Source organism: Anopheles darlingi, chromosome 2 (assembly GCF_943734745.1).
Source record: "Anopheles darlingi chromosome 2, idAnoDarlMG_H_01, whole genome shotgun sequence".
NCBI lineage: Eukaryota > Metazoa > Arthropoda > Insecta > Diptera > Culicidae > Anopheles > Anopheles darlingi.
Genome location: NC_064874.1, coordinates 65,013,557 through 65,032,380, shown reverse-complemented (window position 1 = coordinate 65,032,380; position 18,824 = coordinate 65,013,557). Strand labels below are relative to the sequence as shown.

Sequence of the window (18,824 nt, the reverse complement as noted above, 5' to 3'; positions counted from 1 at the left end):
AAACACTGCGCAGACGAACGGCTCAGAATCTCACTACTCAGTAGCAACCAGAGGATCGACCGATAGTGTGCACGAATCCCGATGATTTGCTGTATCTCGTTAGCACTTGGCGGGACCAGAAGAAGGGGGGGAGGCTAGCCTCAGATGCTGCACCCGGTTGGAATATTCATCTCCCAACCCAAAATGTGTGCCACAAGTTATACGCCGAAAACAAAAATGGTACCCCAGCTGTTGTGACCGTTACGCGCTACCCTCCGGTCTCGTTCTCGTTAACATTTCATTTGCGGGGCAGAAATATTTTTATGTCCAACATAAATCGTCCAACCGAGAGCGGCACTACACCGGCACCGGTCATGGCGTGCGAAAGATGATGATGCAGTTTTTGAGGTGCATTAAAGCAAGATGCATACGTAAGCCGCCACCCCGCAAGCTGTAGGCCAAACCAGGACCCAACACGGTAGCTCCGTTACACACACACACACGTGGGTGAAAGGGTGCCAACGGAGAATCGCCCCCTGAGGATAGAAATGACAAACCATCGCACAAGCCCGGATAAACGAATGGTTTGCGGCCTCAAGTACTTCGATTATTGTGGTAGCCGTTTGCAGCAAATTGCAGTTACCAATGCACCGGACCAATGGTGGTAGTGTTGATGGTGGTGTGCTGCTGTAGGCAAACCCCTTTTCCATCCCGCTGTTCTCCTCGGGGTTTTTTTTTTCTCTCCCTTAAAATCGCATCCACAAATCGCGAAAGGGAAACTCACTATTTCATCGAGGTTAATAGCCAAAGCCACCTTCCCTTCTGTTCGGTTGTCTGTCGAAATGGCTGCGAAACCGGGCATGTGCGCTCGAAGGTCAACCACGGCCGCCGCTGCTGCTGCTCACGAGCTTCACCAGCACACGAGATCATCGATCTAATATGTTTGGTTTTGCTGATGTTCTGTTCTGTTGCCTTCGCGTCATGCTCACGCTAGCGATCATTTATGGTTGTCATACGCGAGCACCACGGAGCGGGGAGGGCGGTAGTTTGTCTGCACGCCAACACGCTGCACGCTCCGACAGCACAACATCATAATAAGAACAATCTAGCGGCACCAAGTAACCGGCGGTGGCCACTCGTTCGTTCGTTCGTTCGTTTGCAGTGGACACACCACGTTCCGTCCGTCCAAAACCGACACTTTGTAAGCCTTCTAAACGGTCCACCTCGTCCTATGCCTTTTGTGTGGAGCTAAAGATGGTGGAAGGTGAGGGTGGAAGCAACGCGAGAACGCGAATCCCGCAAATCGGCACGTTCCGACGATTATGTTGCACCCCGCCGGAGCCGGAGCCGGAGCCGGAGCGTGGTGCTGGTTGTGTTGTACCGTGTTGTGGGGTGTTGTGTTGTGTCCCAATCCTTTGCTTGAGCCGAAGGGGCACGTGAGATGGTGGACAGAACGTGGGGAAACGAGTGGCGAGCAACGGAACGGGGGACATATGTTTACGATAACTGTCTCCGGTGCCTCGCTCGCGCAACATAAACGTTCGCCATCGCATCGTTGGCGATTCCCGCTACGGTCGACGGTGTCTCGGTTGAGTTTGTGGTTCGGTTACAAACCAATCACGATCGTGTGCCAATTGGGATCCTCGAAAAACAATAGCACGTGAAGCGCGGTTGCCGAAGCAATAAAATGGAACATTCGTACGATCAGCATACGATCTGGGGGCGCACGTTGGCGTAGCCCCATGTAATCGGAGCCCTACACGCTGCTGCTGCACTGATCATCTCGGCGTCAGAGCATCGCCTCGCCAATGTTTAGGAATCGGCTGTTGTGCTTAGAGTGCAGAACGTGCCCGAGAAGAAGCAAAACAAGCCGGTAAAGAGTGGGTAGCATAAAAGCTAGCTGGCTCTGCACTTTCAGCACTTGTTTGTGCCGTTTTCCTGGTTGACGACGGATACCAGGGACACACCCGGTTCCGGTGCCATCGTCAGCAATTGCCACATTTCCGCTTTCAACGATTGCAGTTTCAGCAGTTTCGCTACACGGCGAACGTCGCACATGATCGCGATCGTTGCGCCTACACACTCCATGCAGCCGATTTCCACTCCCTTCCCCTTCACGATGCATCTTTAAAGGGGAGTTTACGCGCGGCACAAACACACGTCGTGGTGATGAATGAGGAGCTCCAAACACCGACCGAACGATAGAGACTGTGTCCGGAGAAGCGAAAGTAACTACTTCGACCCCTCGATTGATCCGAAAGGTCACACGGTGGGGTGGAGTCGTCGTGGCCATGCTCGAGTTTCTCGAGATGGAATCACAGACACCGAGGTGTGGCACTGACGCGTACCCAAGAAACGCAGACTCAAGCACTCAAGAGAATGACCTTCGTCGATCACGATCCTTGAAATGTCCCTCGCAAATCCATTAAGCTCTCGGTGTATTGCTCTTATCTATAGCAACGAACCTCGATCCGGCAGATGCGTTCTGGCGGCCTTTTCTGCACGGCCAAGGACACTGAAAACCGCCACAAAGGCACTAACCATGGATGTTGCAATCTGCAGCCAGCTCAGCAACTACCAGCGATCGCGTATCATTAGTGGATGCGGATTTGGATTATGCTTGTTGGTCAGAATGGACGAAGAGAAGGAAGGAAGGTGGTGTTGCGGTCGGAATGAGTTGCCTTTCTTGCCTGGATCAAAACCGACGCGTCCGACCAAATTCACATATGTTTGTCAGATGATTAGCGCCTCGACGCCACCGCTCATCGTATACGGCATTAGCCTGTAGACCTCCTTCGGCATTCGGCCAGGGCCACGGCGAACTGCATCTCGAGACCGAGCCGTGCTGCTGTGAATGCGTCTCTCATTTCGCCTTAATTACCACATAAATCACACATTTTTGACCATTCGTCCGAATGTGGTGCGGCGGTGCAGCCATTAAGCCGCTAGAATGTCGAACGTTCATCAACGTCGCGTCGTCGCGAGCGTCGGTCTGTCGGCATCGTAAGCGCGAGATAATTAGTGTGCAAAAAGTTGCAACGCCCCAGGATGAAGATGAGCCGCCCGGGGCCATGCGCCGAGGTCGTAGACTCAACTGTGAACTGGCTTCCCCATCCATCTTGCCTTGCCGTGTGCCTGCTGATGGTGAACTCTATGAGACGCGATCGTCACACAGGATTAGCCCAAAGCAGGAATCTGGGCTGGGCACAGCACAGCACATGTTGGCCACATGACAGACGTGGTTGAAACAATTAAAGCATTTTATGGCCACATTAATCTTGGATCCGTCACCACACAACGCCACACAGACACACCGAAATCTGGAGCAACGCAACAACGCTGTCGTTGCGGAGGAGCTACTCGATTCGGCGATTCCGGTGACAGTTGAAGATCGCGATAAGGGCGCGCGCCGTGTCCACGTCGTCGTTGACCAAACGGCGACCGTCGTACGCCGTATCATTCGGTGGATCATTTCCACCTGTTACTCCCGTCACCGGACCGTTTGTTTTCATAACACTTTTTCCCCCGCGCGGTGTTGTCTCCAGTTTACGACATCGAAAGCGCACTCGATCGATCGTCATGTTCAAGCTGATCAGCGGACCTCGCCCCCGGCTGGGGGGGAGAGTATTAGAGAAACCGTTCGCTACAGAAGCAACGTCTACTTTAGTCGTTTCGATGGCGAGATGTGTGCGTGTGGTTTTTTTTTAGGAAATAAGGTTGAATGCATAAAGCTGATCAACGCCGTTTGTTGTTTTGATCAAGCGATCGAGGAGTGATCGCGCTTTCAGCAATCAAATCAAAATATACGATTTATGGGGTAAGGTCCAGACAACAAATTTGGTAAGCAGAAGAAGTGACATAATAAACAACGATCATATCGATGACCTTGAAAAAGCTTGAAGCTCGGCAACTTGACTCCTATACCGTCGCAACAACCTCGTCTCGTCTCAAATTCTGTCGTCCCCCGGAATGTCCTCCAATTGTCCTTATGCAATATCAATTGGGAATGTAAACAACAACCGCCCCTCCTGTATCCAAGCATAAGAATGCGCTTAACAAAACAAACAAAAACAGGACCCGCCACCCCACTTTTGGCGACAGCATAACGACACCTCGTCGAGTCGATCGCAGCGAGTGTCTTCTTGCAGCGGTTCGATAATACCGACGGGTGCTCCAATTGCGCCGATATGTAACCGAAAACACTTCTCCCTCGGCCTGGCCCAGCCCAGCTGGAACCCGCCGCTGATAGATGATCCGACCTCACCTTGCCGTCCGCAGTACGCAGTAATCATGAGCTCTGGCGCTAATATCCATTACAGCTGGGACGTCTCACGATCGCAATTATGTAGACAATTAACTTAGGTGGCGCACCGCGGTGTCCGCTGGTCACGTGTTTTTTTCCCCGCTGGAGTGTATTAGCATAATAAGTCTAGTACAAACATATACGCACACACATACACACGTGCGCGCTAATGCGATCCAAATACAGCGCCAATGGGTGGCCGAATTAGGCACCTTCAGTTCATCATCTTTGGCCACCCCCTGCGGCACTCAGGCAGACCAAATTGGTCGCCACACACACACACACTCTCTGTGGTGGATCGTCGTGCACACAGACGCACTTAATTGCGCACTCGACCTGGGCCACTCAAGTCTCCTCTTCCCCCACCCAAAACATGCCAAGGAGTGATCGCATGGAGCGCGCGACTGACATGGCGCTTGGAGTGATCGCGATCGCGCGTCGAGCGCACGCCTAATTATGATATAATTGTAGCAAACGGGCTAAGATGAGGCGTACTTCGGAGATGATGCCATCACCGTGAAGCACCTTACCGCATCCGGGATCAACGAGCCGCTCCTCCTCCTCCTCGCCTTTATCCTTTGTGCAAGATGGCGACAATTGATCTGTCTCCCTCTTCTTAACTTCAAGCGATTTAAAGGAGTGTCAATCAAATAAACAAACCGAAAAGAAGTGTATGAAATGCAACGTCGAACCTCGGGCATTGCAACGTACACACTTTGGACTCTTTGACGCCTGACGCTGTGCCAAATATTATTTTGCGCCAAGCAACAACCGCACAACGAGCCAACCAGGCCGTTGCTGGCATTGTTGCTGGTCAACGCAAAGGAGACAAAAACTGTGGCATCGAGGCCAGGGCGATGGCTCCTTTTTCTCAGCCTTCGCGCGGTTGGATGACGGGCAGCAACAACGATCATCGATCGTTATGTAAATTGCGTGATTGATGAATTCGAAGAGCCCCAGAGGTACCAGAATGGAATGGACCGATTGGAGGATTGGTGAAAGTTGGCAGGAAAGATTGCAAATCCTTGTCTGCCGTTTGGTCGTCAGACAGTGTGCGCCACGTAGTACCTTCCAGCACCAACGCTACAATCCTAATTGTGAATGCCAATTACCTTAGAAGCGCGTAAGAGCGCACGCTCACTGGAGCTCACCAAAAACGGCCAGAAGGTGTCAGATGTCAAACTCATCTCGCTTGCAGCTGGTCCAAAATAACATTTGGATCTGGAACTAATTTGAAATTGATCGATGACGCTCGATCGATGAGTCCGAGAACAGAGGATTGGAACCATATAGCTTCTTGAATGCCCTTAACGTATGCACCATTATGTGCAGTTCGCGTTGCCTGCAGTACCAGAGATTCATAACGTCGTCAACTACCACGCAATTCGAAACACAAAAGCTTCGGTCATTACCTTGGGGATAACTGCACGTATCGGGCAGCTATTTGGACGCAAAACGCAAACGCAGCACACGTTCATCCTCCGATCCAGCGAAAAGCCAGCCATAACACCTTCGCTGGTGGACCTGCTTCTCATTTGAATGTCTTCGTCGATCGCGGCGAAGATGATCGAATCGGGCGTGCGTACGAAACGACGCAAGAAATTGAACGTTTCTTACGATTTCTACAAGTGTTACAAGCGCAGCACAGGGGGACTGTATGATGTCAATCTGTTGTACACCTTTTTTCTCGGTAACCATAACCAGGCGTACCAGAGGGGGCCCCCCGTTTTGCATTTGCTATTCATCTGAGGTGTCTGTGGAATCGACGAAATGGAAAGTTCAGGTTTCGGCCTTTTTGCTTTAGGGCACGTGAGTCAATCGAGAGAAATAACAAAAAGATAACGTAACGCTGTACACACATGATGATTAATTCATCGGTACGTGGAAGTGCGCGTACACGCATCCGACTTTGTTTGCCCCTTTTTGCAGACCTTTGGCTTTGCAGTTTGTAAGATATTTTTGCTGCAGATGGAAGAGACCTTTCTTATCAAGCGCTTCAACTGACGAGCAGTCGACAGAAGATCCTTCCATCATTCGCGATCGATGGCAACATACAATCTTGGTTTGAACCTTGGTTTGAATCTGTCATCAAGATTGCTATAACGCGTATAACTATGTTCTGACAGCTTCTCCTTTGTCACTCCTCACATACGGGGTCAAATATACTTCTGAGAATACTCCTCTCGATAAGTGGAAGCTTCACATTATTGCAGCAAAGAGTTCATTTCATTATTGCCTTCCCAAACCCTTAATCTTGCGCCACTTAGTCAATCGATGGCATCCACCGTTTTTCCTCCCATAGCTCGGGCACAAAAAAGGGGCGCGAACAGCTTATCATAAACACCCAGACCCCGGGGAGTAATGATTAATGTACCAGGATTGTCGCCGTCCTTCTGGGCAGACCCGAAGAACCGCACGGAACACATAAAATACGCCTCGCGATAAAATGCAACGAGCATCTCATTAGCGACAAATGATCACATCCCATCCCAACTCCCAACTCTTTTCCCTCAACACTCGGTCACACCGAGCCCGGCTTCTGCAATCCTCTCGAAATCCACGATTACCCTTCGCTACCTGCCTGCCTGCCTGGTTTGTCTGTCTGCCTTGCAGCCACTTACCGCTTTAATGCATTTGCGACCGCGCGCGTCTTCGTCTTCGATTGCGAGCTTGCGTGGCCAGACGCGGCCATAAAGCGTACTCCGTACGAGAAGTACGTCTCTAATTGGCCATTCATTAGGACGTGCATTAGATGCAAGACGCACGCGCACAGCTCTAGCGTCTATAGCGGTGTGATGCAAATGCCGCCGGGCTTACCACCATATGCGAGCAGAACTTTTGCCCGTTCTGCCTCGCTGATGCCTCGCAAAGCAGTCCCCGTTAGCCAACCGTGCATGACGACGATGAGCGCGATCGCGAAAATCACCAAGTCGACATGTTGAATCGCGGGTGGTGCACTGTTTGTGCGCGTCCTAAGCGCGGCCTTCCGATCTGGTCCAAGAGCCAAGGCCAAGAGTGCTCGCAGTTCCCTGAGTCGACGACGACGCGTTCCGGCTGGCAATCGATACTTTCCATTCCAGCGCTTTACGATGCAAATTGGCTCCGTGTGTGTGTTCGTGTGTCCAGTTCATCGTTTATCATGCCCTCGGTTTGATGCGGAACGGATTTATGACACGTTGGTCTGTGACATCGCGATCATTTTGTCCCCTAAGACCAGGCGCTTTGTTGAAACAAACAAACCTCCCATTTCGCTCTCCGTGAAGGTGAAGGTGGATACACCAATGATACAGCCTTTTAGGAGTGAAATGGAGATGAAATATTCATTTCATTACGCACCATTCGCGCCGCGTACATCACTTTCCCGTATGATGATTAGTGAAACCAGCAACCAGCGCCCCGGATTAGCGGCCCACGGCGGTCGAATCGCCTTGTGAATGTGTAAGGCTCTCATACCTCATCAACCCAAGGCGCGTGACCGCGAAAAAAACTAATCGCTAAAATCGCGCGCGCCAAACGGCGGAAAGCAAAAGTCACCGGAACCACCCCCCCAACTCAACCCATACATTATGCATCGCACCGTTCTCCGTACGTTCCGGTTCGGCCATATTTTTTTTTGTTGTTGTTGAGTTGATCCTTTGAAACTTCGCGTAACACGTTCCGGTGACAATAATTGCCTTCCCGGTGTCGTCGTATCGGTATCAATTGAAATTGGAATCGGATCGCGGTGGCCATTCCGTTGCAATTCCGATAAATGCCGACCATGCCGGTGGCCATATCGGGCTGGCAGTGCTCGCGGCTCGCAAAATTGCGTCGAACGTGAGTGAAAACAACAACGGATGACACCATCGCGCACAACGAGGCCGCGATCGCTGATCGTGAGTCCGTGAGCCGATTTTGTTTCGGTTTTTTTTTATTTGAGGGGTTGTTTGAGGGGTTGTGGGGCGAGGGATGGGGTTTTCACCGTATCACACACACACACGCACGGACACGCAATGCACTGGCATCGGAGGAATGGAAAATATGCAATTAAGGCGCCATTTATTGCGCCTCCACCCGATCACCGCCGGTGTGCCGGTGGGTGGCCTCGGCCAGAAAACCGGCGCCGAGGGACGACGCCGAAAGGCCCGGCTGCAGTGAGTAGCTTACCGTTCCAAGGTTTACCGAAGGTTTGTTTTCGTTGTAGTAACCGCACACGAGACGAAGCACACAAGCGAGAGAGAGAGAGAGAAACATTGACGCAGAAATGTAGTTCGCAATCTCTTGGAACGGGCACGTGGACGCGTAGCATGTGGTGATGGTGGTGGAGGAGATGCAATATTGCATCGCAATCCATCCATGCCCAGCCAGGCGCACCCCCGCGGCTTATGATTCATTCCCATAAATTAAAATCGAAAGCGTAGCGATGGCAACGGCAAACGATGGCGACTTCGCTCGGCCCGGCTTTTGATGAAATGCGTTGTTTGCTGCTCGCGTCGTTCGCATTAGCCAACGGAATTCGGTGGGGCGGTACCGGGCCGGGCCGGGCCGTTTGCCATCTTAATCCGGGCCCCCGGATTTGGCCCTATACAGTGTCGAAAGGGGGTGGGGGGCCCTCGAGCCGCCACCATCTGCATCTTGCAAAATGCGCGAAACTGCATTGTGGATCCATCCTTCGGTTGCAAAACTTCGGTGAACTGCAAGCAAACGCATAAGTTTACCTCATTTGATGGTTAAGTGGAGGGGGAGGGAGGGGGGGAACCGCCCTGAGAGGTGGAGAAATGGGTGTGCTGTTGACGTGGCGTGGCATGGCGTGATGATGCGATGAGATGCGGCATAATTGTTTGGTTGATGGCCGAGATTCGTCTACGAAAAAGGGTAGCGGAGTGGAAATCTGATATGATGCTCCACTTTGGCGTGTGTTTGTGCGTTGATGACTGGCCCAGTATGTGGGTTAATATGCGTATTCAGAGAGGATTCCATTCGAGACAGTTCTAGCGAGAATATTCACGAGAATAGAGAGATTAGCAGCCACTGTTAAACATTATTCTAAGGGTGCCAGAGTACGATTGCAACTTTCACTTGCGGTAAACTGTCATCGACTTAGCACTTACTGTCAGATGACACGTCCTACAATTTGAGTATATCATCCTTGCACTGATACACGATAACACGACTAATGATATTTAAATGACCATAACGATGATCAATTGGTGGAATTTGCAAATATTGTAACCTTTTTTGACATGTTTGGCAGATAGTTTTAAGGGGGGGCTTCGGTATTTTATTTTATCTCTTCGCATTTACTTTTTACATTTTTTAATGAGTGCTTATTCTTTCAGGAGTACTGTGTAAAATTTTGGGATCAAACGAAGCAAAACTGACAAAGATATGGATTTTTGAAAATCCGCCTTTCATACAAGGCTCAAAGCATCTCGCGACTTTGAATCGCGACTCCCAAAACCTACGTTTTCAAAGTCGGTGCCCATCGTAGCATGAAAACTACTGGACCGATCGATTTGAAATTTTGAACACTTAATCTGTACACTATTTGCCAGGTAGCCCCGTCGAGTTTTTATAAAAATTTCTAGTACTTTTTTTAAAATAATTTTTTAATTACGTTAAGTATCGGTTTTTGAGGCAATATCGAAAAAAGCATCACTTTTTCAACTTCCAAAATTTGCCAAAACTCGAAAAATAGGAAATTTTATAAAAACTCGACGGGGCTACCTGGATAAACTTATAATCTAACAAAAGAATATTGATTTGTGAATTTCTGATGACCCGGTACGTGGCTACGATGGGCACCGCAAAAAGTACATTTTGGCAAACTTGCCTTTCTAGATTGGATGCCTTGAACGTTTGATCAAATTTTCCCCAAAATAAAACCAAATATTCTTGAAAAGTAGTAGTTGATCATGACATTATTTTGAAAACATAAAGTTGGATAGTTTCTTCACTAAAAATCGTCAAAAATGAGCCTTGTTTTAACCCGAAATAACCAAAGCCCCCCCTTGGGCGAAATTTCGACTAGATAAATGAGAGATTGTTATACAAAAGAATTATTTCATATCATACTGCACTCAAACACGAACGTATTTGTAACAAATTCTACTTTTTTGACAATTTTTGACTGACTGATGACTGTATCAGTATTACACTAACTTTTGGCAGTAATTCTCAGAACACCATAATATGGCTTCGAATTCCTGAATCAATGCAAAGAGATCTGAATTCTCCCAGCCGATTGGTTTTCGAAATCGGTATCTGGTACAATAAGAAGACCTAACAAAAATTGCATTTTCTCTTGGCAGTTAGTCAATTACGAGCGAACGGCATGTGATGAAGCCGATCTCCTGCCAATCTCCTTCTCGTGTTCACGCATCGTAAAACGGGAATCGATCCTAGCGAAGAGCCTAATCCATCCATTATTATTCCATTAATATCCTATTCGCATGCTTATCAACCGGTGCGACGGTGGAACAGCATAACGCGCACCACTGAGCAAAGTAAAAGTGATGCGTGCTAGGAACGCATCTGCTAGCGATCGACCGTCGATCTACTGTGCGCTACACTCTCCTCCCAAGATAAGGCGCACTAGCCCCGGAGGCACTACATTCCAACAACCCAAAGCATATCAGTCCGATCGTGGATAGCGTAGCGAGTGCATCCTACATCGCTAGTGCATGTGTGCGAGTGTGCGTGTGTGTGTGGTGAAGTAGAAGTGAATCAACAACAACACCATCAACAGAAAAGAGAAGATCACTGGTATCAAGCAAAAACACGAACTCAAGCACACAAAATGCACGTCCTTCTGTTGGTGAATCTGCAGCATAAAACGTGGCACCAGCTGCCCCTGGAGTTGACCGGTGCTCTCGGTCAGACAGCGCGTAAGTTCCCGGTCCCCTGCCGCCCCCCTGACTCCAGTTCTGACCTTCCAGGTGGTGCGCTGCTCCAGACACCGGGTGAAAATTGAATCCTGTTCCGCGCCCATAAACCACACATTGTGTCCTCGTTGGTTGTCGTCTTGGTCGTCACCAACCAAGGGGTTTACACAACACGCGCGCTGCGATCGATGCCATTGTTGACAACTTAATTGAGAGATTAGATCGCAGAGTTTCGCGGGCAGGGACAGGCAAAACCCGCACCTTTCTCTATCGATGATCTCGGGCCGGGTCCCAGGGACAGTCGTGCCCACCCGCCCCCCATATTTTCTCCATTTTCCGCCCTTGTCACGACGACCAAAGGCGTGGGCCGTCGAAAGAGTTACACTTTCAGTTCTCGATGCCGTACGAGGGGCGCGCACACCAGCTCTCGGTGCCCTCTGCCCTATCGTGAAACACGATCTCCGATCCTAGCACCCGGACACACCGGAAACGGATCGGTGATGGCAGCGCGCAAAATGGAGTCTCGTAGCGAGCTGGAATATATTTTAATAAATTGTCTAATACCATAACCGCACCACTCGCACCAGCTCGCAACAAAAGTGTCTGGCCGGGCTACCCACCACCACCCCCCGGCGTGGCGTGCAAGGAACGCTCATTTTTCGCTCGAGTAAAAGGCCGTGAAAGTGGCCGCTAGTCCGGGCCACGGCTCTTTGATTAATGTCACTGGCGTGCACCGTGTTTTGGAACATATATACCGCGTGAGCCTTTCTTTCCCCCGTCACTAATCCGCTTGGTTTTCCTCTCTCTCTCTCTCTCTACTTCACCCACCAGTACAGAGCATGACCGACGCACTCAAGATGACCGACATGCAGCAGCGGGCCAGCATCGAGTTCGAGCGCCAGCGGCATCTGGCGAACTGGCTGATCGAGTCGAGCCCGCACATGCCGAACCCAACGGCCGCCCAGCAGAAGCAACTCCAGCAGCACCAGCAGCAACTCCAGCAGCAGCAGCAGGTCCAGCTGCAGCAGCAACTAGCGGCTGCAGCTGCGGCCGCCTCAGCAGCAGCCGCTGCCGCCGCCGCCGCAGCCGCAACCGGCGGGAATGCCGCTGGTAAGAAGCAATTTGCCGGCGGAAAATTCAAACCAAATCCGATGTTCCTGCTGGCAAAGATCGGTCAAAACCTCGGGGCACCCGGTGGTGTCGGCCCTTGTCCTGGCATCGGAACCACCACCGATGGTTCGCTGGCCGCGGCCTCAACGTTCAACTCGCAAACGAATCTGCCACTGCAGATTCTGCAACCGGGTGGTGGTGGCCGGGATGGTGGGAAACCGAAACTGAGACGCTTCAACTCGCACGATACCAGCGCCAACATGTTTTCGGTGGCGGAGTTCGAGAACGCGCGAATGGCACGACGGAACGAGCTGGAAAATGCGGCGCTTCTGCGTCAACGTCAGCGCTACAAACTCAACTCCCTCAACTCATCCGGGGGCGGTGGTGGTGGTGGCGGTGACTGTTCGACCGGCGAAAGCAAGGGCTCGAAGCTATCGACCGAATCGCTGACGGAACCGCTCGTGGCGGACCAGTTCCTCGATCGTTTCTCGTTGCCACGCGTCATCCGCCTGACGTACACTTCTTCCTCCATCACCACCGCCACATCCGGCACCGGTTCCGAGGTGTCGGTGCCATTGGCGGGAACTACGACCGATGACCATACCCTGACCTCGTCCAGTTCGGCCGAATCGAGCAGCACGGCGGAACGGGCCGGCTCTGGCGGCCTCTCGAAGGCGAAATCAAAGAAGGCGACCAAAGCGGCGGCCAGCAACAGCAGCGGTGCGACCACGACGACCACGACGACGACGGCCGGTGGCGATCTGTTTCTGCTGTACCGATACATGAAGAGCTACAAGAGCTACCACGTATTCAATACGAAGGCGGCCACCAGCCGGAAGAAGGGCTACAAAATACCGCAGGATTATCCCGGTAAGTAAACAAAACAAGCTTCTGAATCCCCCTGAGAAAAAAAACGGTCCTAAATGCCTTCCCTTGACCGCTGCACCGCTCGAGGTGACGTCTCTCCTTGACCGATCGACGACGACGACGATCCGCCTCCGGGGATTGATACCGTGCCATGGTGACGACGCTCGCGTTGCGTCACACCAAACGTCGCTACCTTCTCGTCCAATCCTTTCACCCTAATTTACCAGCCGCAGCCAGAGGGGGTGGTAGTGGTGGTGGTGGCAAACTCGACCTGCTGGTAGCTGGTACAGGGTTAATGGGTTGGCGTTTTCGTGAACTCCATAAGTCACGCCTTGCAGTCGACCACCAGCTACCAGCCGGTGCTGCGGTGCGGTAGGATGACATCGAGATGGCCAGACCAGACCAGGCCAGGCCAGACCGGCAGGATGAATGCCTCCTCTGTGTGTCGCACGGTTGTTAGCGTCCGTTTCGTAATATGCTGTCCCTCTAGCCTTCACTTCGGCGGGGTTCGTCTTTCGTCGTCGGTCGGTTGCTCTCTTGGGTGGCATCGACATGGCCGGCCGGGCCGGGGCTGGTTCCCGTGGTAACGGGCATCGAATTGGGGTTTTTTTTTTGTGTGTGGAGTGATGGAGCATGTTGTTATCCTTTGAGTTTGACGTTTGCAAGATCGCGAAGTAACCTGCCGTGTGTTTGTTTCACATTTTGTCCGTGAAATCGAATGATTCCTTTTTTGTTGTTCACGGTGGCCGTAGCACCACCAGCAAAAAGTAAATTGGTGTATTTGGTGGTTTGCATAAACCTATCCAGTAGGCTTCGAATGCCAGAGAGTAGTTTGGGGGCAGATCATCGTAAACGGTAGGTAGTAAACCAATAGTCTGCCCGAATCGTAAGATCACCCAGCGATGAGCATTTGCATAATAGTTAGTAGGTGCCTGCTGCATGCTTGTACCCCTCTGGGGATCGGACTCTGTTGGGAGAAAAGTAAGCTTTCACGTGCGTGCATTGACGTGCGTTGTGGTCGTTCTGGTTGTTTGCCGCTCAGTATGTGGATGATACGTTTGTCGGAAAGATACGCAGTGAAAGGGGGTGGGTAAGAGAAGAGAGAGAAAGAGAGAGAGAGAGAGGAGAGAGGAGAGATGCCAATCATAAAATGTGCCATCATCACCACAAACACCACAATCGCACAATCAATCCACGTCAATCGCTGCCCCGTGCCGATGGCCGATAGCTTTCTTCGGTATCGGCTTCGACCCCCGGCAGGGCCCCGTCCAGGGCCCCCTTGCCCCGAGGTTGGCTTCCCAAGGTTCTGGACGAGCCAATTTCCGAGCATGCAAGCAAACTAGTCAAGTCCCCACCAAGCCTCGAGCGCCCTCCGCGGATTTGGAATAGGAAATAAAATATGCACCGCCCTCGCCACCCTCAACCCACCGCCTTTGCTACATCGTTTTCCCTCCTCCACCCCATCCCAGCAGTGACGGTGCATTTTTAATTGAATGCAAACTGCCGATGGAAAACTGCATATTTGCATGGCCCTTGGTGTAACCACCCACCCAGCCACCCAGCCCCATCGGTGTGCTGCATCATTACTTATCCCGCCCCTTACCCCACAGCCCCCTCTGGATGCGTTTCGCGAGAAATGAAAAATGCATCGTCAGGCATCGTCGTGCCACATTGCAGCAAAACCCGACCGGCAAAACCCTATCGTGAGGGACGGATCTAGTTGCTAAGGGCAGCGCTGCATCCTTTACACAGACACACATAGACAGAGAGAGAGAGAGAGAGACAGAGAGATAAAGCGAGAAAATGCCATGATGAGTACGGTATATATGGAGGGTATCAGAATAGAATATTTGCCCGCCATCATCATTAATCAAATATGGAACCAAAGCCTCCTTTGGTGAGAATGCACCAAAGCGCTCGGTGGACAAATGATCCGCTAGACTATGGTCGCTGAATGCTGGGACCGATGACGATGACAACTGCACTGCACTGTATTGCATTGGTAGTGTGTATTGGTATTGTTCGTTCGGAGTAGATCGTTGTCAAACGCCTCAAACGACTTGAGGATACGACTTGGATGCTTTGGTTGCCTTAGAAATGAACCTCCCCCCTCCGAGCTGGTAATTATCGGTTGTGTATCGAGGTTCTTGGGTGCGTAATTTGCATTTGAAGCCATTGTCGGCGCGATGCGTTTTGTTGTTCGGAGATGTCGATCTCCCGGGGTGGAATAGGACGGCGATTCCCGGCATGCGCTGCCGAGTCGCGCCCGGTCATTGGCGGCCGTTGGAGTGGATGTGATGATATGTGTTTCTATAGACGCGTTCTTCAATAGATGCATCCGTCTGTTGCGATGCGAGAACATGTCTCTTCGCTGCGACAAATCTCGTTTGACAATTCATCGAATCACAACTTATAAGGTCCTCAGAGACCTTGACAGCGCAGTGGCTCCGTTTGAAGATATATCATTTATAATGAAGTGAACGAACCGAAAAGGTTCATCGACCATCGATGTCGCGGGGTATTGTTCGGTTCGGAGTGCAACTGCACTCACACTCCTCACTAGCACAATGCACATCATCATCTTTGGTGATTCTTTTCTATCGCCCGGTGGCGGGTCTCCGTCATCGGAACCCGGGCACGGAAAACGAGAAGATCCGGAAACCCGCATACTGTACCACATACCATCATGTTGCATTGTGCATGAACTTGAACCACACACACAGCCGTAGAGAGGACGCCCAACCGCAACGATGGAATGTGCTTATTGTGCTCCCCTCTCGCGACCACCGACCCTTCTCAGGTGATCGAATGACGATCGCGACCGATTGCGCATACCGCCGCCGGTTCCAGTCGGTTCGGTTTTCGGTGTTCGGGATTGTTGAGAGGTTTTTTGGTTTGTTTGATGGTTTATCCAATCCAATCATGCGGGGTTCGACCGAGTGCGACCCTAGATTATGATTGATGTCGGTTGCCCTTGGCAGTGGACCCTTTCGGGAATTAGGAAACCGATCAAGTTTGATCGATTCGATCAAGAAATTAGTTCAAACGTTGTTTGGTTATCGGTGATCGAAGGTCATTTGATGACACATGTTATCATCTCTCACGTTTTCAACAGTTGTCTTTGTTAGTAACACTCTTCATTCACGTGTTGATCTATAGCTAACGTCATGGTCAGATTATTTAGACGATCTTCTGTCTGCTGAAGCCGTTGATGCATTGACAATAATATTGTTTTATCGACGGTTCGAAATACTATTCCTTTTGAACCTGGATTCGTATTTGACTTAAGGCAAGGCTTACGTTACGTTTGATTAGAAACCAAAAAAGGCATCTTTCCAATTTATGTTGCCTATCAACCGTTCAAATAATCTTTTTGTGTTACGTAAATCTCGTACCAATCTCAACCTATCCAGGAATATTAGTAAACGGGATATATATATATAGAGGAGTGTTATAAAATAGATCAACTGCAAAAAAAGGTTGCATCAATCCCGGCATCGCCATCAAATGAGCATCAATTTATTCGTTGAAATAAAAGATGTCGAAGCCTGCATTGGGGTTTAATTCCGTTGGATTATGCAAGAGTGATCTAGTATGGGAATCAGTTGATTAAATCTAATTAAAAACCGAAGTATCTCCATAAAGATCGAATATATGTTACCTTTCTAAAGTAAACTCAGATTAAATGTGCCAAATGTTTGATGGTAGGTGACTCAACTACACTTTTAGCATCATGATTGGCAGGCATTAGCTCACCAGAGGGAGATCACAGTGTTAACCCATTTTGCATGTGCTGAGCAAAATAAATCACTCCAGTGTTCGCAATCGCAGCTATGAAACTGATACATGTTGACCATATGTGCTTCTTTTCGTTTGAAAATAAACTCGATTCCCCTCGAATAGGAGAGTGGCTTTTGCATGCCAGACAGCACCAGCTGTTTCTATTGGAAATGAAAAGCTAAAATTATCAAACAGTTTTCCCAACATAACATGCCACTTTTATCGCTCTATTAGCACGCGCTGCATACCACACTATTGTGTCACATTAAATTGAAAGCCCTGAAAGCCACATGATGTCAATGCCAACAGCACGCGTATTACAGCATCTTCGCCCATCCCAGCGCGCCCCATCGTTCCCACTCGCGAATGTTGTAATTTCCTGCGCCACAAATGCACATCCACGAGAGGCAGACGAGAGAAAGAGAAGTTGTTGCCAAATCATCTTCAAGGCCCAAAAGGGGGTGAGGAGAGGGGGAGCCCTACCCACTGCCACTAACCCACAACTAATGAAGTGTTTGGTGAAGCATCTGTGTTTGTGTTTTGCATTTCACACCGGTTCTTTCACCAGCCAGCCAGCCCGATCGCGCGGTTTTCGCTCCGGCGGTTGGCCGGCTTTTTCCGAAACACATTTTTCACACCACCGGGCCTCGGAAAATGGCCTCTGGGTGCACGCGCCCACGTGTGTGTGTGTGTAGTATAGGGTAGGAAAGAAGGCAGCGATTTACGGAGGATGCAACCACTTTGTTTTACAATCGCTCGCTCGAATGCTTTCACCATCACCATCTCGATCCACCGTCTGCGTCGTGCATTCGCGTGCAGTAAGCGCGGCCGTTTCGGAACCGAAAAGTGCTTCTCATAATTATCGAAAGCTGCCCTGCGCTGGGGCGGTCTGTTATCGGCGGGAACAGTGCGAACAAGGCAACGTTTCTCCTCCTTCACCATCATCGAAGCCAAGCAGCACGATATATGATAACATCATCATCATCATCATTATCATTATCATCACCCTGGCGAGTCCCGAAGCTCGTTTGCGTAATGCGGTAGACCGAACGGACGAACGGGCGGGTCTTGTTTTTGGCGAAAGCAGCGACTCATCTATTGCTTCTCCATCGTTCTCCTTTTCATTCATTCATCGGTAATCATCGGCTTATCATCAGCAGCTACTGTGTCTAGCGATACCGGGAATGGGGGGGTTGGAGGCATTAGGCAAATAAGACGCTGTGGCAGTTACTGATTGACCCCCTCGTAGACCCACGGGGACAACAGATTCCCTCGATCCCGTTAATCTAATTGCTACCAGATTGTGTCCCCATACGGGTGTATGCTAATGAGCTGCAACGCCGGGATGGACGGGTGTCCGGTCGGGTCGCTGCCACCCCCGTGCCAAACCATTATGATGCAACCCACAATGGACGGGCACACCGCAGGCCCCGTGGAAGATACTTGGAAGGTCTGGTGGAATTCACAAACAAAAACGAAAAACAATCGTCCTATGAGCAGCGGGCGTTGGTGAGACTCTTCGAGCCGTTCGTTTCGTTTCGTTAATTATTGGTCATCTCATCGAAGGCTGGGAAGGTCCCCAATCCATAAATGGATCCTCTATAGGCCCGGGGGCCGAAGTCACGGAGCCAGCGCGAGACTCCGGTGGCCGATATGCTAATATGGGAAATGAGTAAAGCAAAAAGTAGTAATCAATCTCACTCTCGAATTGTTGCGCTACTCGTCGTCTGTCTGGCTAACGCTTCTTCTCGCTCTTCTTCTTTCTTTCCCCTAGGTTACTTCTCCTTCATTAACGACAAGGGTGCGGCAACGGCCACCATCTACACAACGATCGTCCAGTTGGTGCGGGATCAAGTGTACAAGTTTCTGTCGCTCGAGAATCTGGCCGCTTACACCGAATCGCATGGTACGGTACACCAGTT

General features: G+C 50.6%; 1 protein-coding gene across 5 annotated transcripts in view; it reads left to right on the top strand.

Moving 5' to 3' along the window:
- LOC125952550 (uncharacterized) overlaps positions 1-18,824 on the top strand; it is a 66,929-nt gene that overhangs the window by 44,351 nt on the left and 3,754 nt on the right. For 2 of the 5 annotated variants that reach the window (XM_049682078.1, XM_049682077.1), the window contains exons 4-5: positions 11,982-13,125; positions 18,677-18,808. In XM_049682078.1, the coding sequence (XP_049538035.1) occupies positions 11,985-13,125; positions 18,677-18,808 (1,273 nt within the window). In that variant the 5' untranslated portion in view covers positions 11,982-11,984. Of the gene's footprint in view, positions 1-10,973; positions 11,149-11,976; positions 13,126-18,676; positions 18,809-18,824 lie in introns of those variants that run through there. The other 3 variants (XM_049682074.1, XM_049682075.1, XM_049682073.1) reach the window with 2 other exon arrangements.